Here is a 13055-nt window from a genome sequence, read left to right on the forward strand (position 1 = left end):
CATGTGGCTGTCCTCTCTTTCCCTGTGTTAATGTTTGTGTGTTTACCTGTTCATTTGTCATGGTATTGCTCTAACCCTGATTCACCCCTTTATGCTGGGGGGGGGGGGGGGGGGCTGCCATTTTTAACATAATATGCGTGAGCCTCCCTCATCCCTGCAAGTCCATCTGTGAGAGGACTGCATCCCAAAAGCTTCCAAATGGCCTCCTTTCCTTTCTCTCCCAGTTTAAACTCCTTATTCACCCTGAAAAGCATTTCTGCCCTTTTCGATATTGAAATCAATAATCAGAAAACAGAGGAAAGGGAGGGAAAGGAAGCCATGTGAGATTGTTGGAACAGAATGTGTCAACACATGGTGTCAATAATGTTCTGCTTTGATTTGACCCCTGACCCTCTAACACTGACCCCTCTTGCCTGACCTCCACCGGACTCCCAACACAGTGAAGTGACCCAAGAAGTAATCAATCAGACTCAGTAAGACCAAGGTACACAAGTTCCAATTGCTTTAAAAATGAGCTGTGCTGGGTTGCAAACTGTGTTTGCAGATGCCTTCTAACTCTCAAAACAACATCACAAAAGGACCTCAGAATATAGCACTTCTTCAAGTTCAATCTAATTCTGATGCAAATCATCCGAAAACAATTGAGTGCTACCATATACAGTATGATAATGTAAGCTTTCGGGGGCAACAGCAAGTATTTTTTTCTTGTTTATTGATAATACTCCAACAGCATCCCTTTGAACTGAAGTCTCTTACTTCAACTTCCTATGACACATTTATATTAGTTCAACACAGACTTCAGATAGACTTTACAGATTCCTATGAATTTAACATTTTGGGAATACACATTTTCTTTCTTGTGGAGAGTTAATACCACATTCATATCTATAAGCTAAATATGAAGCTACAGCCAGCAGCCAGTTAGCTTAGCTTAGCATAAACTGCAAACTGGCTGTAGCTTCATCTTTAGCGCACAGACATGAGAGTGGTATCAATCTTCTCATCTAACTCGCGACAAGGAAATGAATAAACTATTCTTTTAAAGCTTTAGTGCGTAACTTTTTGATATTAATAAACGTCTGTTACATTAAAGCCATTGCCAGATGAGTTGCTACAAAGCTAGTTAAGACTATCAGCTCCACACAACTCTCTCTGTATATCTCAGTATGGCTATGTTCAGAAGATTGTGTCATCCGGTGACTTTACCGCGCAGAAGCTCGAGTGAAGATAATTACCTCTTCTGAAGAGTCCATCATGTTTTTTAATCCTCCGTGTCCTCCTTGGTTACTAGCAACTGCGTGGAGGAGGGGTGGTGGTGCATATGTGATCATGTAAGGCTGTATCATGTGTACGCGCTGACAGTGTTGTTGTCATTACTTAGAATTCCTCATGGCGGCGACAGAAACTACCCACTATAGCTTTAATGTCCTTTAAATAATTTTCAAGTTACAGCCAAAAGAAAGCGAATAAGCACATTTCCCAACATATGGATGTGTTCCTTTAAGGAACTTTACCTTCTAGTTAGATCGCTACTAGGTATAATGCACCAGGTTCATCACTGGCTAGCTACCTTGGGTGTATTCATTTATCTTAAATGTCCATGACAGAACACTACATGCTCCTCCATTTCTCATCTTGAGTGTGACATCACATCAGAAATGCTGCAGTGTTGTAGCGATAACATCCATTGCACCAGCTATTGAAGGATGTGTTTAAGGATTGATTGCTTAAACAGAACAGTCTCTTGTGTCTTACAGTATGTCAAGTGTACACACTCTATGTTTCTCCACACAAAAGGACTAATGATCCATCACAGTGTTTACAAAACAACGCCTGACACTCATGGCCTCAGATAAGGGATCAAACCTCTTCACTATTGCATGACCGCAGCGCTGTATGATGTTCTTCTGACCCTCTCCGCTTTCAGTGGGATTTTTAACCCCACAGGAGGACCCGACTCTCAGGTCACACAGAGTCTAGTCTCCAACAGTTTGGTCTTCAACTGGATGTCAGACAGCCAATTCTGCAGTTCTTTATGCAACATCCTTTCGTAAGGAGTTAAAAAACAGACCTTGTATCTGGACAAGAGTGCACTTCTGTCCAAAGAGCAGATTTATCCAGCTTAATAGGAGTTGCTCTCAAAGGGACACTTACAAGTGCACCTTCAGTTTACGTAGTGCTCTTAGGAGGGGGCATAAAAGCATCCGGCTTTAGATGAATTACTAAAGTGTGATAAAAATCTGTTTATTTGGTCCCTGCAATCATTCAATGTTGAATCTCATTTTGACTAAACGCACAGTGGTGCAGTAAAGCATGCCATCAAGTAGGGTTTCTATTTGCTGTCTTTGCTGAAAACAATGAGACATAAAGAGACAAAGAACCTGTTGAGTTATTTTTTGGTCTGTTTTAGGGTTGAAGGCGCCAGGCAACATTTCAAACTGGATGACTCACATAGGGAGCGTCATTCAATCTCACATTTTCATTTTTAAATTGAAATAGCAGCAATTTTTGTTAGTGTTGCTGCACAGGCATGGCTATTTGTACTTTGGGCTTTCTCTCCAAACAACACCTCAAGCAGATGAGCATACTCCACACATGCATGTGTCGTGAGTAATCAGAACAATGATAATATTTCCGATATTGAAAGCATCACATGATGCTATGTCAACTGCTGAGCACAAACCTGGCACTAGGTTGCCACCTGCTGGTAAAGACAGAATATTGGTTCTCAGTGAAACAAAGTGAACTGCGTTGTTGGCCAATATATTGAAATCTTGAGAAAAGGGTAAACAGGAAACATTTGGCCGCAACGTAGTTACATAACAGGTAAGCAAAACAAGACTATAAGGAATAACTTAAGGAGCATTTAAAGGACAAATTACAATTTCAAGGCACAATTCACTCCATAGTAAATTATACTAATGTGAGGCAGATTTCATATTGCATCAAAATGTAACATAATTTTCCAAATTGCAGGCATTTTGTTTTCAGCGAGCTGCTGCTGCAGGATAATTCAAACAGATGAGTCATGTTAATTCAACAAACAGCTGGCTGTTTAATGGACTTCTTACGTGATGAGCAGCATGTTTATTAAAGCTGCAACTTTGTTTGCAGCATCGCTGGCAAACGCTTGTCTTGTTGTCACGCAGCCAAAACCTTAGGATGTTGTTAAAAGCGTGATTGTTTTGAAGAAATAATTCACCGTCTAGTTCCCTTCCGCCACTGAGGTGGTTTTATGTCAGTGATTTTAATTTGTTGCAGTATGTTGGAATTAACGTTTTGTTTTTTCATTGCTCACTATACCCACCACCACCTCTGCCTTCACTCACACCCTCAACTACATCACCCACATGTATCCTCCTTTCTCCCCTCATCCACCCACCCACCCACCCAGACTCAGACAGCCTCTCCAGCCCCACCCGCCACAGCCTCAGCCTGTCAGACGGGTCAGAGGACCAGCTGGACCGCCTCCAGCAAGTAGAGCTGGCTAGGATGACGCCCATGTCCCAGTGGAGGGCAGGCACTGTGCAGGCCTGGCTGGAGGTTGTCATGGCGATGCCCATGTACATCCGCACCTGCTCAGAAAATGTCAAGAGTGGAAAGGTAGGATTAAACCACTGGACACACTTTGCATTTTACATCAATTATTGTGCACAAATGTGTAAATTACCAACCTGTCACATTTCAATCCTCCTTCATTTGTTTATAGGACACTTTGTGGCTTTGGTTGCAGTAAACTGTATCACATTTTGCAGGTTTTACTTGGGCTAACAGATGAAGACCTGGAGCTGGGTTTAGGTGTCAGCAGTTTAATGCATCGCCGGAAGCTCCGCCTGGCCATTGAGGATTACAGAGATGCTGAGAACGGTAGAGGGTGAGGAAGGGAAACAGAGTATTCTTGTAAAAACTTGTCACCTACATTATGTGGTAATGTAAGAAGGCTATCTGATGGTGATTTATAGTAACAACATTTTTAAAATGCAGTGTGGGATCATCTTTTTTCAGTCATAATATGGACTTTATATAGAGAGATACATGTTGAGACATAACGCTCCAATAAATGCAACTGTTTCACTGTTTTGAAAGTTTCCCCCTTTGAGATTCAGATTAATGATACGGAGGTCACTTAAACTGTAAACTATGTGTCTGTTAGCACAGACACATAGCACAGACAGTGATCCGTCCAGAGTGTTTCCCTGTCTGTATGAACAGCAATATTAACTACCTGTGAATTCACCAAAATCACAAAAGTATATAAATATTTTCTCACTTACCATATATGTGTACACCATGCAGCTACTGTAGTTTGGGTTTTGAGTTCTGCAGCCTCAAAGCATTGAAAAAATGACATTTGAAAAAATCTAAAGCATTGTGCCTTTCCAAAATCAGTGTCCCTGATACTCTGGAGTCTGGATAGTCTAAATTCACATCATCATTTTCATAAACCCAGGTTGAAATCTTCAGTTTGTTTTGTCTGATCAACAGTCTAAAACTAACTAGATATTAATTTTAGTCATAAAGGACTACAAATAAAATTATGCAACTGACACATTTTTCTGTCTGTTAAGATTTTTATCTGATGATAGTGTTGGTGAAATAACATTTCACTGGAGTTGTACCTTGTACAAGTTCAAATTGATTTATTGATTCATTGAAAACTTACCACTAAAGTTATTATAATTCATCCTAAAAGTAACGTGAACATCTGAGCCAAAGAGACATTTCACTCTAAATCTAAATGTCACAGAACAACAAGTGAAAACAGACATAGAATCTTTAGAAATATAAGGGTTCTATGTTTGTCAGGCTGTTTTGGACTTTTTCTGTCCCCTAGTGACCAAAACCACAAAACAAACAAAACTCCCACACGATTATTGCAGATTTAATGTCATTATGATGTTTGAGCAAAGGTCAGGGGATCCCTAAGTCAGTAGGAGTAATCTTCTGGGAACCATGAATGTATGTACAAAATTCCATGGCAAGCCATCCAATAGCTGTTTGGAAAAGGCTGGACCAAAGTGCTGGACTAACCAAGATGTAATACTGGTATGTTTTCATGGCTATATAACACAAAGAGCCTTTAACAACTTGTCTGTGTTCAGGCTGTCCAAGGCTGCAGATATGGACCACCACTGGGTGGCCAAGGCCTGGTTAAGTGACGTGGGCTTGCCTCAGTACTCGCAGGCCTTTCACAACCACTTGGTAGACGGGCGCCTGCTGAACTCCCTGACACGTCGTGACCTTGAACGTCACCTAAATATCACCAAGAAGTTCCACCAGGTCAGCTTGCTGCTGGGCATCGAACTGCTACACTTACTCAATTTCGACAAGGAGGTAAGTGAGATTCTGCACCGTGTTCAAAGGCAGAGGACGGCAGTGAATACACTTGGGTCTAACAGAACAGTTGAGTAAAAGGTGTTTGTTAAAATGCTTTCCAGGCACTGCAGGCTCGCCGGATACAGTGTGAGCACCAGAACGTGGATCCGTTGGTGTGGACCTCTCATCGGGTCATGAAATGGATCAAAGATATTGACCTGAAGGTGGGGACAGAGAGAAAGAGAATGCAACTTTAAGAAATGTAAAACACTCAGTTCACAGGTCTTACTTCTGTGTAAACTATATGTTATCCTTTTTAAAGTCACATCTTAAAACAAAAACTGAAGCTACAGTCGTTGCAACAAAGCCAATATTTTGACTAAATATTAATAATCAAGAGATATTAATGTATTGGGAATTATAAGAACACTATCGGGTGGTATTGTAGATGATCGAGGCTCTTGTGTTTACTCAGTGCTCCTTATCTCCACAGAGTGATAGAAGGCCTTTGTTATTGTATTTGTAAGCTGCTAGTTGATTACAAAGCCTTTCAGATTTCTGTCTCTATGGCGATGCTGCAATATGAATACATCTCCAGTCAACATTGTCTACTGTCCTGGCATAAGACAACATGTTTCCATTATGAGGCATGACCACATTCAGGGTGTTTAGAGATAAGGCTGTCTGGACTGACATCCTGTTAATATCCTCAGGGAGCGTGACTTTATATTGATCAACAAATTAATCAATGTGTTCTTTTTCTCGGAGCAAATTTAACATCATTAATGAGAGGCTGTTAATATCAGTGCCTTTTCCTTTAGCCAGTAATGGGCACAGTATTACATGAGAGAATTTTAGATTTGATCTTATGAATGAAAATTAGTCATTCCTAGGCCGTCTTTCCACCCACATGTCCAGGAGTTTGCTGAAAGTCTTCTAAGCAGTGGAGTTCATGGCGCTGTCATGGTTCTTGACCCCACTTTTAACACTGACGCCATGGCAACAGCACTGGGGATTCCTAGCAACAAGCACATGGTTCGCCGACACCTTGTTGAGGAGATGAAAAACCTGATTGGCCCGGCCAGGTGAGACAGAGCCCACTATAGAACCACTTACTGTAGCCTCTGTTTATATGTAACTAAATTAGATAAGAGATTCCCTAACCTGAAAGGGACAATCCCTGATGATACATGCTGTATATGTCTGTAAATGTTGCACAAAGGTGTATTCTAGTATCTTTTAAATGCTTTTAAATTTTTGGCTGTCCCCAACAATCTGCTCCTTCCCATGTTCCCTTGCAGAACGGATGCCAAGCAGGAATTTGAGCGTCTTGACCCGGGAACCCCACCAACCCCCCTTCGCCAGAACTCCCTGGGCCGTCCGCCCAGCTCTGCCAGCCGACACACTGATGACGAAGGCTCGCTGAGGAGGAGGGCTGTCAAGGTGGGGGGGGGGGGGGGGGGGGGGAATACTCTTCTTGAAACTTTCATGAGTTGTTTCTCTCAATTTCAGCCTGTGTTTTGATATAATAATCAAAATCAGGCTCTGTCACTTCCTTGTAGTGCAGAAGAAATGGAGCTCAGTGTTAACAAATTACAAGACATTAGAAGAATGTTACATAATAGGGATTTGACACAGCAGGTGTACAACATTAATGAGATCGGTGCAGACAAGACAATCTGTATGGCAGCAGGCTGAATACAAAATAGACACAAACTACAACTAGGCTGATGAAATAGAAAACTGTGCTTTAATTACACAGAGAATATTTCCTCCATGAGACATCTTGCCATCAGTAGCACCAAGTAAACAGGGCCTCAAGGCTCAAGCCGACACGCGTTGGTATATTTTTAATGTCTTGCCCTATTTATTTAGCCTGGCTCCGCCCTCCTACGTACTTCGCTCAATTTTCATTTTCCTTCTGTACTCAATCTGGGTTTGCGGTATAGACTTGGGTTTTCTCCGACCAAATATTTACCGGTCCAATCAGCGAACAGAGGGAGTGGATGAGAACGATTACGTTGAGGTCGTGATGTGTGCTAGTTTGAGTTATAATTCTAGTAGTAGGCTACTAGAGTGGCTCTGGGCAGATCCAATAGTTTTAAACTTCAACAGAGTACCCACCTTCAAGGAAGTTAACACTAAGGAGAGAGGCCAGACTCTCTGTACAAATGAAATGTACGAGAGTCTGGTAGGACCAGGCTACTATTTATTAAAGGCCTTTTTATAACTTTTTGTAAGCAACCTTGAGTGCCTGGACATGATTTTTTATGACTTTCTTGGTCATCATTTTTCTTTTTCTAAATAGGGCCTTGTTCGAGAGTATTTGTAGTAGAAATAAATGTGTGTTTCTGTTTCAGCCTCCAACAGGCTTCAGCCCCAAAGCCCGCAATGGGCGAGACTTGAGTTGCCACAGCAGCTATGGCTCCCTGCCTCGGGAGGGTCGAGACCAGACTCCGCCCAGAGCCGAGGGAAGCCCGATCCACAGTTACACCAGCATTGAGGTCACCAACGTGTGAGGTCATCAGAGTGTGACGAAACACTAGCTGTCAGCTTCATCACAACTAAATCTACATCATGGACATAGTGTCATGTGCACCTGAACATGGGATGGTTATTTTTTCTAAAGATGAGAATTTAGAGGATAGATTGCACTTTTAAAACGCGACAGGATTCTTTTTTACAAGTTTCCTGGTTTAAGAAAACATTTCATTGTGAGCAGGTGATATTTTGATGTTTTTGAGGGCAGTTATTTCCCTTCCACAGCGCCAGAATCAAGAGATGAAGGACTCTAGCTAAATGATTATTTTTCTATTACTTTGTGTGTAAATGGTTCTTTGTGAATCAGGATGCAACTTGGCAATTTGTTTTTGTTGACTGGTTACTGTTTTTCCGAGGAAAATTAAATTTAAAAAAAAAAGAATGGTTTGCATAATACAGGGTACATGATGACAAAATGAAAAAATCTTTCATATCAGTGTAAACTGTTCTTGTTTCATTCAACTCTGCTGTTTGTGATGCCTTGTTAATGTAACTGAGGACAGTGGACAAAAAAAAGACTTGAATTGAATTTTAAATTCTCAAGTTTATGTTTGATAGTCATTTTTCATCTTACACATTTACACAGTTGTGTCTAAACAAATGTAGCACCCTCATTTGATGTTTTATACTGTGCAGTAAACATGGTAAAATATTTGAACAATGCCAACAAAAGATGACCCCAGAGTTGTATGTCGATAGAAGCCTCAGGGCTGAAAGGTGTGAGGATGCATAAATGTGAAAATGAGAGTTCCTTAAATGAAATAAAGATAACATCTCAAATCTGATAGACGTGTTGCGCCCATCTTTAGCATAAAAATAAAGATAAATTTACTACATGTAATGTGAAAGGGATTGCGCACAATTAGAAACTTACAAAGATTCATCGACCAACACTGCAGTTGCTCTATGCAACTGCTCTATGCACATTTTTAGCCTTTTTTAGTTTGTTGTTTTGGTTTTACACTATTTAATGTTACAGATCTCAACAACCCTGTTTTCAACAACAAAAATCCCAGCCTGTCTTGCACCAAACAACAAAGTTTGCAACTAGCTGGTAAAGATATATATATATATATATATATATACATCGAGCAGCTAAAAAGACAGGTATGTTTCTCAGGAGTTGATGGAGACCAAACCAGAGCAAGAAAGAGAGTGAATATTTGACTTAAATCCATTAGGCGGTCAAAAACAACAGCAACAAGTGAAAACGGACATAGCAGCTTTATAAATACAAACAAAACAAACAAAACTCCCACATGATTATTGCAGCTTTAAAGATCAACATACAACTGATTAGTTTGTAAACAGTGAGAAGAAAGTTAATTGGTTAGACTGGTGAATGCAATTTGTGAATGAGCTTCTGAGAAAGAGGAAATCATAAAAACACTGTAGATGTTTGCATAAAGGACGACAGCAGGTCGTGGGAATGTAAAAATCCACCGTCAGAAGAATTAAAGAGTAAATGTGAGAGAAACAGTCCTCCTTATTGAGCTCATTTGCATAAGGAAGTGTGTGGTTCACTTCCTCCACTGTAATGCAAATGAGGGGTCCATTCTAAACTCAGTGGTTACCGCAGTGTGATAATACTGACTCTGTACACTTGATCGATTACTTGACAGTATTTTGGTGGGTCACTCCAGTAATCTCGTATCTCTCTGCTCCCTCTCTGGCATGTTAATTCATGTCTCTGTTTAGACCTCCACGCAATACAACATGGTGCAACTTCCTCTTCTTACTCACAGTAAATCGATCATTGTGGCAAGCTAAGGATGACACAGCACCAAGCTAGAGAGCCAGCTACGCTACCTCACTTAAAACCTTTTCTAGTAATCCACCCACAGTTTGGAAAAAATCTGGCAATTGATTATATGATGCCCATTTGTACTCTGAGATTTCAGAGGTATGACGAGGGAAGATTTGCAGGTGAGTTCCACTCTACTCATTAGGGAAATTCAGTGGGGACATGTAATTACATGCTCATGTAGCAGCCATAAAACCAAGCTCAATGATTACACGTCAGTGTATGAGAAGGAGCTTTCAAATTGGATTGCACAATAATAGTTATTTTATTTGAGTTATTTATGATTTTATTTGTAGGGAAAGGTACACTGCATTGAATTATTTAATGCCACATTTATAAGTGAATTTGCTTACACTTAAGGCTATGAGGCCATGTATATCAAGCTTTTACGTTTACTTAATTTACTGACAGGCTGACAGTGATTGGACTGATAGCTGTGTGTGTGTGTGTGTGTGTGTGTGTGTGTGTGTGTGTGTGTGTGTGTGTGTGTGTGTGTGTGTGTGTGTCATAAGCTTAGGAGGAAGAAAACCTCCCCAGACCCTAAAACAACAGAGTCACTCAAAGGAAACAATACAGTGGTTACAGAGGCCAACAGAGTTTTTTGTCATTTACGTAAACTAGTCCAGTCCTCATTCTAGCAGGCCGATATATAAGAGGACTCTGGGACAAGAAAGTGGTGCCAAGTGGAGCCCATTTTTTACTTTTGTCTTGGGTAACTCTCTTCTAACATGTAAACTAGATAGATACAAGTACAAACACAGAGACGTCTGTGCTCTGTAAATGTGTCATGTGAATGTTATGAGGGTATGTCCTTGTGGTTGGTTCTGTCCAAAGGGCTAAAAAGGAGTGACAGTAGTATAGGTTGTAAATTTACAAAGAGGAAGCTAAAATCTGCTCGCATAAGCCTGATATGAAACTCTTTGACTTGTCAGTGTTTACTGCATGGGGAAGGATTAAGTACACACTGAGTCAGTGGCTTATTTGTTATTCATGGTATAAGACAGAAGGTCACTAATTAATCATGGACATCAAAAACTTTTCCACCATTTTGTGGTGAGATTTGACTCAGAAGATATTTATGCCGATCTGTCTAACTGTGGTGAACACCACAATAGCAAGTAGAGAGAAAATGACTGTTAGATTACATTCAAGTGATCTCCACCATGTGTTTTCTCAAGATCTTTTTTAACCCTTTCAATGACCCCTGCTGGCCCTCAGACCTCACTTTGAGAATCATTTGGTGTACAGCAGTTGGACTCAGAATGAAGCCTGGCAATAAACAAAATGATTAATCAGTCTGATTGTATAGTTGTCACACACAATAAACACATTTTCATTTAAGTAAGTTCCACAACAAAAATATTTCACTCTGGGGTTTTCATTCAGTTTGTTACATTCCTCTGTTCATATCCAAAATACATGTAACCCTTCAAAATAGATGATTTCTCCAGGTCTTTGATGACTACATCATGTGTCATCATTGAAAACAGGGCATCTTGTCTTCTAGTGGCAGTGGTGGAATATAACTGAGTACATTGACTCAAGTACTGTAAAGTGGACATAGCATGAAAAACTCACTTTTCCCAACATGGCATCATGACTTTGCGTAAACATAGACGCCACTTTCCTAAAGCCAAATGGCGTGTTATCTCCAGTGCTTGTGCACATACTATTGGGTATCTGGAGTGCCTACCAACCCACAAACGGTGAAAAGAGACAACCCAGTCAATTCTTTGTGGGCTGCCTAGATCAAAAATCATGGGATTCATTCAGATTTGGAACCCCTTCCTATGTCACATGCAGGCTCATTAGAATATACCGCCCCAATCTGAGTATCTCCACCTACAGCTTGAGAACTACCTTTGCAAAAGTGCAACATATGTTTCTTGCAAGCCAATCAGAGCAGACTGGGCTTTTTAGGAGGGGGGCTTAAAGAGACAGGCGCTAAAACGGAGCATTTCTGACAGAAGGTGAATACGTTCAGACAGACAGTATGAAATAAATAAAAACTTTTACTCTTCTTGAGTATTTCCACTACATGCTATTTTATACTTCTACTCAACTACATTTTGGAAGCAGATATTGTACTTTTACTCCACTAAATTTATTTGACAGCTTAGTTACTTTGCAGATTTTAAAAATGAATACAAAAATCAACTAATAAATGATGATGAATTATTGTAGGTTAAGCTACCCATCAGTATATAAAGTAATTCCAATTAGCCCCTCCTTTAGTTGCAACATTAAAGTGGCTTGTATATTTATCTATCAATAATTCTAATCCAGTGATATAGGCTAATATGTATTATACCAAAATGTGCCATTCTGCATAATGAGTACTTTTGGTACTTACTTGTAACAGTGTATTTTTTTACACTGTAGTATTGCTTCTTTTACTTAAGATCTGAGTACTTCTTCCACCACTGTTTAGCAGGGACACCAAATCATGTAACTAACATAAAACACAACACACAACTGACTCCATACTGCATACAATACACCAATTCTAACTGTGTTTTGAGTGTCTTTATTGTTATCCCACCAGAAGAAACGTTCAACAGTCCTTTTTTTTCCAGGGGACATTTTGGCTAAATAAAATAAGGTATAATTAATGACGGCTGAATTCCATTTAGCTGCTTCAGTGCATGCTGGCTCATCACGTCATGGCTTAATGGGCACTTGAATAGAACAGAGCCATGTTAATGTAATTAGTAACACCTGTGCTTTCCCTGCAAGTCAAATGTCTGCTGTGAGAAAGGGCCCATGGTGGTAGTCATGGACATTGTTACCTGTGTTGAGTTTAAAAGCAGTTGTTGATTTTCATTTAGATCCAATTTAATGTTAATCTATTATTCATTTGTAATTGAAAACTGTATTCTCCACATGTTGACTTGTATGCTCCTTGCAGACAAATGTTACATTTTTGCATGTTCAGCTGACTGTGCTCTGACTAAAGCCTCTTTAGGGTACACTATCTTAGCATTTACTCTAATTGGAAATTAATAGCTACTGTTTCTAATTTGCATACAATTAGCGTGAAATGACATTATTTACAGCAAGGTCCCTCGGATATTTTTAGGCACTCTTTTCTTTTATCGTCATAAGATATTATAACTAACTATTACTGTTGTGTATTTTCCCGGCAGTTTACACTGCAGCACAAATAAAGGGACCGGTACAAAAAAGTGAAATTTACTGCAAATCATCTAGCGTTTTTAAAGGTTAAATACTAGCTTGTGTCTACAGATGCTGAAGATTGAAGACAATTGGACTATAGCCAAATACGCAGAGGTAAAATAACAAAAATATTTCCCGACATTATTCATCTATCGACAAGCCCGAGAGTGAAAGGGTTAATGAAACTGGAAGTGCAGCAATGAGCCCCCTCCCTGCG

The 13055-nt window shown here is 40.0% G+C and overlaps 1 protein-coding gene across 1 annotated transcript; it reads left to right on the top strand.

The window, feature by feature from the left end:
* The first annotated feature begins 3755 nt into the window (after positions 1-3755).
* On the top strand, positions 3756-8644 carry LOC116040643 (kazrin-A-like). The gene is made up of 6 exons (XM_031286152.2): positions 3756-3867; positions 5103-5334; positions 5439-5540; positions 6235-6401; positions 6618-6759; positions 7677-8644. Exons 2-6 carry the CDS (start codon positions 5122-5124, stop codon positions 7833-7835), a joined length of 783 nt encoding a protein of 260 aa, XP_031142012.2. The 5' UTR covers positions 3756-3867; positions 5103-5121; the 3' UTR covers positions 7836-8644.
* Positions 8645-13055: the final 4411 nt, after the last annotated feature.

The sequence above is a fragment of the Sander lucioperca genome, chromosome 12, assembly GCF_008315115.2.
Source record: "Sander lucioperca isolate FBNREF2018 chromosome 12, SLUC_FBN_1.2, whole genome shotgun sequence".
In the NCBI taxonomy this organism is placed as follows: domain Eukaryota; kingdom Metazoa; phylum Chordata; class Actinopteri; order Perciformes; family Percidae; genus Sander; species Sander lucioperca.

Excerpts from the sequence above, each read along its gene's own strand:
- LOC116040643 (XM_031286152.2), top strand. The coding sequence starts at position 5,122 with ATGGACCACCACTGGGTGGCCAAGGCCTGGTTAAGTGACGTGGGCTTG. Across the intron at positions 5,541-6,234 it reads TCAAAGATATTGACCTGAAG|GAGTTTGCTGAAAGTCTTCT; the intron begins GTGGGGACAGAG and ends CCACATGTCCAG. Across the intron at positions 6,760-7,676 it reads TGAGGAGGAGGGCTGTCAAG|CCTCCAACAGGCTTCAGCCC; the intron begins GTGGGGGGGGGG and ends TTTCTGTTTCAG.